At 47.2% G+C, this 8,967-nt stretch overlaps 1 protein-coding gene across 1 annotated transcript; it reads right to left on the bottom strand.

The window, feature by feature from the left end:
- Nucleotides 1-7,551: 7,551 nt before the first annotated feature.
- On the bottom strand, nt 7,552-8,749 carry LOC308703059 (putative nuclease HARBI1). Its single transcript, XM_081386327.1, has 2 exons — nt 8,418-8,749; nt 7,552-8,284 (listed from the first exon to the last, which is right to left on the bottom strand). Exons 1-2 carry the CDS (start codon nt 8,530-8,532, stop codon nt 7,917-7,919), a joined length of 483 nt encoding a protein of 160 aa, XP_081242453.1. The 5' UTR covers nt 8,533-8,749; the 3' UTR covers nt 7,552-7,916.
- Nucleotides 8,750-8,967: the final 218 nt, after the last annotated feature.

The raw sequence follows: 8,967 nt of genomic DNA, 5'->3' as shown, positions 1-8,967 counted from the left end.
TCAGGGGCAGGAGCAGGATCGTGACTGAGATCTGGGGCTAGAGCGACTCCAGTGCAGACTCAGGGGCAGGAGAAGGAGCAGGATCGTGACTGAGATCTGGGGCTGGAGCGACACTGGTGCAGACTCAGGGGCAGGAGTAGGATCGTGACTGAGATCTGGGGCTAGAGCGACTCTGGTGCAGACTCAGGAGCAGGAGCAAGATCGTGGCTGAGATCTGGGGCTGGAGCGACACTGGTGCAGGAGCAGGATTGTGACTGAGATCTGGGGCTGGAGCGACTCCGGTGCAGACTCAAGGGCAGGAGCACGATCGTGACTGAGATCTGCGGCTAGAGCGACTCCGGTGCAGACTCAGGGGCAGGAGCAGGATCGTGACTGAGATCTGGGGCTAGAGCGACTCCGGTGCAGACTCAGGGGCAGGAGCAGGATCGTGACTGAGATCTGGGCTGGAGCGACTCCGGTGTAGACTCAGGGGCAGGAGCAGGATCGTGACTGAGATCTGGGGCTAGAGCGACTCCGGTGCAGACTCAGGGGCAGGAGCAGGAGCAGGATCGTGACTGAGATCTGGGGCTGGAGCGACACTGGTGCAGACTCAGGGGCAGGAGTAGGATCGTGACTGAGATCTGGGGCTAGAGCGACTCCGGTGCAGACTCAAGGGCAGGAGCATGATCGTGACTGAGATCTGGGGCTAGAGCGACTCTGGTGCAGACTCAGGAGCAGGAGCAGGATCGTGGCTGAGATCTGGGGCTGGAGCGACACTGGTGCAGACTCAGGGGCAGGAGTAGGATCGTGACTGAGATCTGGGGCTAGAGCGACTCCAGTGCAGACTCAAGGGCAGGAGCATGATCGTGACTGAGATCTGGGGCTAGAGCGACTCTGGTGCAGACTCAAGAGCAGGAGCAGGATCGTGGCTGAGATCTGGGGCTGGAGCGACACTGGTGCAGACTCAGGGGCAGGAGCAGGATTGTGACTGAGATCTGGGGCTAGAGCGACTCCGGTGCAGACTCAAGGGCAGGAGCAGGATCGTGACTGAGATCTGCGGCTAGAGCGACTCCGGTGCAGACTCAGGGGCAGGAGCAGGATCGTGACTGAGATCTGGGGCTGGAGCGACTCTGGTGCAGACTCAGGGGCAGGAGCAGGATCGTGACTGAGATCTGGGGCTAGAGCGACTCTGGTGCAGACTCAAGGGCAGGAGCACGATCGTGACTGAGATCTGGGGCTAGAGCGACTCTGGTGCAGACTCAGGGGCAGGAGCAGGATCGTGACTGAGATCTGGGGCTAGAGCGACTCTGGTGCAGACTCAAGGGCAGGAGCACGATCGTGACTGAGATCTGGGGCTGGAGCGACTCTGGTGCAGACTCAGGGGCAGGAGCAGGATCGTGACTGAGATCTGGGGCTGGAGCGACTCCGGTGCAGACTCAGGAGCAGGAGCAGGATCATGACTGAGATCTGGGGCTAGAGCGACTCCGGTGCAGACTCAGGGGCAGGAGCACGATCGTGACTGAGATCTGGGGCTAGAGCGACTCCGGTGCAGACTCAGGAGCAGGAGCAGGATCGTGACTGAGATCTGGGGCTGGAGCGACTCCGGTGCAGACTCAGGGGCAAGAGCAGGATCGTGACTGAGATCTGGGGCTGGAGCGACTCCGGTGCAGACTCAGGGGCAGGGGCAGGAGCAGGATCGTGACTGAGATCTGGGTAAGAGTATATGAGGGCGATTTCAGACACAGCCCATGTGTTGAGAGACCAGACATTCACGCTGCGGGTCACGCGCACTCCAACCCTTCTTCTTCTTCTGTGGATCTAATGGCGGGTTGCAAACCAACTGGAAAGGTGCATACCGCCACCTACTGTGAGGAGTGTGAAGAAGATGTAACACAAGGAAGACTTCCTATATTCTGTTTTTCAGGCCACTATTTCTTAAGAATGTCATTAAAGCTGTAATTATTCTACCAGATCCGAATCCTGTCTTTAAAATATTGTATAAGGTGAATTTTGTAATACCCAAGGCTTGCATATATTATAAGATCAATTCTTTCCCCTTCATTTTAAACTAATAAAAACATGTTCAGCAGTTTCCATTTCCTAACATACATTACATAAACCAGATTTGTGTTTGCCCATGATATGGAGTTGCATTAAGATAAGTGTGACCGATTCTTAATCTGGTAAATATAGTAAATTCAATCCTATTCAATCCTAATATACGTAAGATGGCGGCGCAGGCGACTGCAGTGGCTTTGCTCTTCCCTATGTGGTTGTGTTTGTTTGTCTTGTTTATTCCCGTGTCTATGAACACCCGGACATATAATAGACAGGAACTTTTAAAGATTGGGACACTGTATGTTGAATTAGCTCTAAGCAAGACTTACAGCTTTGAACATCTACCATCGGAGATCACACGATCAGCGGGGAGCCAGTGGATTATTACTCCAGGAGGCAGACGCAGGAGGCGGCGCAGAGACCGACGACAGAAGCGCGGCTGCAGAGCAGGGATTAGGGTCCGGCTAAAGAGGGCACCACACAGGCCCGCGCTACCCAGCCTTCTTGTGTCCAATGCCAGATCGCTATGTAACAAGATGGATGAGCTGGCGATGATCATCGAGGCAAACAGATGCAAAAGACTGCTCACTGGTAGTGATCACAGAGACGTGGCTGCACTCTGGGATTCCGGACGAAGCTATCATGCTAGCGGGCCGTACAGCACACCGGGCTGACAGAACCAGCAACTCCAGAAAGAGCAAAGGAGGGTGGCTCTGCATCTACTCTAATAACAGCTGGAGCACCGATGCCACAGTGACTGAAAGACACTGCTCACCAGACCTGGAGTTTGTCACACTGAGATGCCAACCCTTCTACCTGCCGCGTGAGTTCACGGTTGTTTTTGTCACATCTGTTTATATTCCACCCAGTGCTAATGCTAGTGTAGCTGTGGACATCTTGCAAACTAGTGTGAATAAACTCCAGTCCACCCACCCAGATGGGATCTTTATTGTGGCAGGAGACTTTAATCATGCCAACCTGCGTACTGTCCTTTCCAAATTTTACCAGCATGTAACATGTTCAACCAGAGGTGATAAAACTCTGGCCCATGTTTACAGTAACATCAGAGGGGCATACTAGGTCTCCGCTCATCCCCATTTAGGGCAGTCTGACCACCTGACCCTCTTTCTCACACCAGCGTATAGACCTGTGTTTAAGAGATCTGTGCACACAGTGAAGCTAACAAAACTGTGGCCTGCTACTGCGATTCCACAACTGCAAGACTGTTTTGAGCACACTGACTGGGCACTTTTCTCACAGCAGAGTCTTGAGGATTACACCTGCACTGTTCTGCACTACATTAAGACCTGCATTGACAACGTCACTGTCGAGAGACAGGTCAAATGCTATCAAAACAACAAACCATGGATGACCCTCCCTGGTCAAGCTGCTGCTGAAAAAACGTGATAAAGCCTTTAGGGCCGGGGACATGGAATTATACAGCACCGCCAGATCCAAATTAAAGACAGGCATCAACGAAACAAAAGCGGCCTACAGGAGGAAGATCGAGGGGCACTTTAATGAGAGGGATCCCCGGCGCGTTTGGCAGGAAATCCAACACCTCACAAACTTTAAGGGATCAAAAGACCCAAGCCCAAATACCAGCAGCAATTTGGCCGAGGAGCTCAACTATTTCTTTGCGCGCTTTGAGATGAATGGGACCAGGACTGAGTCAACATCGGCCACACCAATAACACTCTTGCCCACAGATGCCCTGACATTCTCTTTGAGCGCAGAGGAGGTCAGGGGGCTTTTCTTGGCATGAACCCCAGGAAGGCTGCCGGGCCCAAAGGGGATCCCTGGGAGAGTGTTGAGGGACTGTGCCGACCAGCTGGCTGAGGTATTCCATCTTCAACATCTCTCTGTCTACCTGTTCCATCCCCGAGGGCCTCAAAACTGCCATTATTGTGCAAATCCCGAAAAAATCAGCTGTGAGTAGCTTTAATGGCCCTCACTTCCACTGTAATGAAGTGTTTTGAAAGACTGCTGCTAAATCACATAAAAGCTTCCCTCCCCTCCACACTGGACCATTACCAGTTTGCCTATACAGCAAACAGGTCAACCGCGGATGCCATCAACACAGCCCTGCACTGTGTGCTGACCCACCTTGAACATCCTGGCATGCAAGACTGTTGTTTGTGGATTTTAGCTCTGCATTCAATTGCATCATCCCTGAAAGACTGGTGTCCAAGCTACTCGGACTGAGCATCAGCACAAACATCTGCAGATGGATCCATGACTTCCTCACAAACCGTTCCCAGTTCGTCTGGGCTCCCAACTTTCCTCTGTTCTCACACTCAGCACAGGGGCCCCCCAGGGTTGTGTGTTGAGTCCCTTACTCGCCATCTTAAATACTCACGACTGTATCCCAGCTCATGAAAGCAATAGTTTTATTAAGTTTGCGGATGACACCACTGTGGTTGGACTTATCCATAATAAGGATGAGTCCGCCTACAGGGATGAAATCCAAAAACTCTCCATCTGGTGCTCCACTAACAACCTGTCTCTCAACACCTCTAAGACTAAAGAGGTGGTGATAGACTTCTGTAGGAAAAGGACTGACCTTGCCCCGGGCTACATCAAGGGAGACACTGTGGAGAGGGTTAAGGACTTCAAATTCCTGGGGACATACATCTCACAGGACATCACCTGGGCAACCAACACTACAGCCCTTGTGAAGAAGGATCAGCAGCGGCTGTACTTTCTCAGGTCACTTAACAAAATTAACCTCTCCCAGAAGTTGCTTTCATCCTTTTACAACAGTTCTGTCCAAAGTATCATCTCACACGACATTCTGGTGTGGTTTCGTAGCTGCACCACTGCTGACCAAAAGGCGCTGGACAGAGTTAGGAAATCAGCACAAAACATAATTCACATACAGCTCCCCTCACTCGCGGACATATCTCACACCAGAGGCCTGCAGCGGGCACAGCTCATGATTCAGGACTGTTCCCACCCAGGTCACACCCTCTTCACTCTGTTGCCATCTGGAAGGCGTTACAGATCTTTCAAGGGTCGTACTTCTAGACTTTTGAATAGTTTGTATCCAAATGCTATAAAGCACCTGAACTCATGACCATTTGGATTGCACTGCACTTTAACGACTATGTGTTTTTTTTTGTGTGTTTTTTTTTTTTTATATGTAGCCTATGTATAGTTTTTTTATGTGTCACCACCAGCGGAAGTGCAATTGAAATTTCGTTGTTATATGCAATGACAATAAAGGCAATAATAATAATAATTTATACTATGAGTAATTTTACCTAGTTTTATGTTACTTTGTATTAGATGTCCCAGTATTTCTGCCATTTACTCCCACAAGCTTGTTGAATCAAAGACTTTCCTTCTGCCCTGCTTACTTCTAGATATTACCCACTCGAGTGCTTCCTTAGCCATCTTGTTTGCCGTTTAATTTCCTTGTATCCCATCATGTGCTTCCTGGTACCCATAAAAACTGCACTAAACTACACCAGATGTCTCAAAGTAATAATTATTTCTCTCAGTACATCACGTACACTCCAAGCCCACAGGAGGCGCTGCGGGTTACGCGCACTCCAGCACTATAGCCGTTTCTCAATATGCGTACTTGTCTGTACTTGTGTTCTAGTGGACTTGTGAAACGTCATCAGTCGCTGCCCTAGTACTGTTCCAATTCAAAGTTCACATCTAGCCAAGTCCAGTTCAAATCCCCGGATGTGTTCTTGATCCGCCCCTTTTACCGAGGATGCATCGAGAGGTGACTTGTGCAGACTTGATACGGGCCCATAACCCAGAATTCAGTTCGAACCAAGTTCGCATCAATGGCGGAGGAGAAAACTCACAACTGTAAGTAATACATTTCAAAATACTATTGTTGTTGTATCACGAAATGTAGTTCTAAGAGTTTTGATGCCTGAATGTTGTTTAAACTTAAAAGCTACTGTCGAATTTTAAGGTTAGCAACTATTTGAAAATTTGCTCAGACGATTTCATTAACTGTTACGAGTTGAAAAATCCAGGCAATCCAGCGCTGGTGTAACTAAGTAACCCTCGGCAAGTCCTCCTAAAAAGTATAACGTTATGTAAAATATGGTGCTGCCTGTGTTGTTTCTGTAGTGGATAAACATTTTTTGATCTATTGCGCTTTGGGTATATCTAACGTTAATGGGCAATTGTTTTGCCTGAGGGAAAAGTTTCCTAACTCGCCTTATCAAACGCAAACCTTATTCTACAGTGCTCTTGTCGTTTTAACCAAATAGTTTGCTTGTCTTTATTTCAATTTTCTAACAAATTATTTTAGAATTGTATTATTTTTCATTAACTTAAATTAAGCATTATTTTTTTATCAAGGGACTGCTGAGGAAACTCGGGCTTTGATAGAGTGGCGGGCGGCGAACGAAAGCCTTTTCACCGGGAGGCGCAATTCCTCCAAAAGTGGATGGGAGTGAGTATTGATTTTGAGTGCTTGTATAATTCCCTGTATGTCTGAAGGTTTGGAGCTAGATTTGCACAGTCTTCATCCATAAAAATTAATACGTTATTGAAGTGGAATCATGTCAATCTTTATGGTTTTGTTTTGCCTATAGTCATTTTGTTTCCACGTCTGGTTTGGCCATAACTGCCAAACAGGCCAAAAAAAAAATGGAGCAACCTAAAAGACAAATACAAGGTAATCTGCCTGTTTCTCTACTTTCTGTTACTGAAAGAGACTTACCAAGATGTGTGTTAAGACTTTCCGGTTATATATGAAACCTAACATAGATGCATTGGCCCTTACATTTTTCTTGTAAAATGTAGTTTACTCTGTTTAGCTGCTACATTGTTTACTCTGAGACTGTAAAAAGAATAGTTCACCCCAAAATGAACATTCTGTCATTCACCCACAAATTGAAGTTGTTTTAAGTTGTTTCACACCTGTATACACTATTTATTTATTTATTCATTTATTGCTATACACAAACGAAGAATATTTGTAACCTAACAGTTCTGGGGCACCACTGACTTGTGTAATTTTTTGGTGCCTCAAACTGTTAGGTTACAAATATTCTTTAAGAATATCTTCCTTTGTGTAGAGCAAAAAATAAAAAATGTCTAAAAGTGTGGAACAACGTGAGGTGAGAACATGACAGCATTTTGCTTTATTTCAGGAGCTTAGGGACCCACCCACAGGAAAAGGGGTAGAGGCCGGTAGTGTGACTGCTGCCACCTGGCAGTGGTACACTGCAATGGATGCTGCACTCCAGGGGCAGCACTCAATCACTCTGCCCTTAGTTGTTGCATCAAACCTGACTGCCACTACAGGTGGCTCAGTCAGCACACCAGCTTCTACCCCTTCTGTGGAAGCCAGGAGCAGCCAGCAGTCAAGAAAGAGGCGACGGGACAGCCAGACTCTTCTTGAGTTTCTAAAAGAACAGGCAGAGAGGGAAGAGGAGAGGGAGAGAGAAGCAGTGGCGAGAGAAGAGGAGAGAGAGAGGGCAGCAACAGCCAGAGCAGAGACATACCTGTCTCTGTTTGAAAAACTTGTTAATAAATTCTAATTTAACGTTTTATTTAATGCTGAATGATTACATATAAATGATTTGAATAAAAAAAAAAAAATTCAACCCTGGCAAATCATTGTTGTAGCAACAGTGTATTCTTTATATTTACAACAAAAACACAATAATATAAAATAATATAAAATCCAATGTCTATAGTTGTAAACAATTATTTACAATCATGCAGTTAAATCTCATGGAGAACATACCAACATTAAGAAAACGTAAAAATTTATTTATCTTTATATCCATCTACTTGCACATTTATTCATATCTATCTTTCTAATTAATGTCATAGTTAATGTTTTAACTGTTTATGTTCCTCTTTTAATGAACATGACAACATCTGGAAAGGTTTACTGTCTAGATGTAGTCATGTTCAGTTAGACACACAGGCAGTTCCTCAGGAGAAGAAAGCTGAGCAGCCAGACGTCCTCGGAGATGGTTCCCTGATAGGTCCCTCTCACCCACGGCTGCATTCTCACCATCCTCGCTGTCTTGTCCTTGGCTCTCCTCCTCCTCCGCTTCCTCCTCCTCCAAGAGATCACCTCCCATCACACAGATGTTGTGGAGGATACAACAGGCACCAATCACCTTTGGGGCGAACAGTGGCCTGATCTCCAGGGCCCGCAAGAAAATTGCACGCCAGCGAGTTTTTAACATCCCAAAGGTGCGCTCGATGATGTTCCGTGCTTGTGCATGATGCCTGTTGTAACTGGCTTCAACTTGGCCTGTTAATCAAAAATCATGTAGAAAATGTGTGGTGTATTGCAAATTCATGACAGTAACAATTTGGTTTATCGTGTGTGTGTGTGTGTGTGTGTGTGTGTGTGTGTGTGTGTGTGTGAGATAAAGTGTTCTTACTTGCGACAGGCAGGCGGTATGGGGTCATGATTGCAATAGGATGCTGCAGGCAAGGGTATCCACCATCTCCCAAAAGACAGTATCCAGCTGGTGGATACAGAGCCTGCTGGTACATTGGTGATCTGCGCAGCACAAGGGCATCGTGTATTTTCCGCACTATAAGCAGAGGCGCACCTTCAATGAATGGCCTATTTTATAACTGTTTTTGTATTTAGGGCGCACCGGATTATAAGGCGCATAGAATAGAAGATACTGCAGTCAAACGTTTGACTGGGTTTGCGTTATGCAGTGGTCACCAACCTTTTCAAGCTTATAAGATCACATCCAAGTCCAAATGTAAACCAAGATCTTCCACTTGCAAAAAAAATATGAAAAAAACAAGTGGCTGAGCTGTAAAACCTTGTTTATACTCGACGCGTCCGCATGAGCGCGAAGGTAATAAAAAAACGAATATCCGTCTGCTCGGGCAGATTCGGCTTAACAGCGCGCGCGCCTCCGCATCCGCAGATGCACGACTTTGAGCCGAATCTGCCCGAGCAGACGGATATTA

Source organism: Scardinius erythrophthalmus (genome assembly GCF_964197995.2).
Source record: "Scardinius erythrophthalmus genome assembly, chromosome: 15".
Lineage (NCBI taxonomy): Eukaryota > Metazoa > Chordata > Actinopteri > Cypriniformes > Leuciscidae > Scardinius > Scardinius erythrophthalmus.
This window is presented reverse-complemented; position numbering and strand designations above follow the sequence as displayed.

Bases quoted from the DNA above. Each gene is read 5' to 3' on its own strand.
- LOC308703059 (XM_081386327.1), bottom strand. From the start codon at position 8,532: ATGTACCAGCAGGCTCTGTATCCACCAGCTGGATACTGTCTTTTGGGA. The intron at 8,285-8,417 runs GTAAGAACACTT...TTTGATTAACAG, and splicing joins ATACCGCCTGCCTGTCGCAA to GCCAAGTTGAAGCCAGTTAC.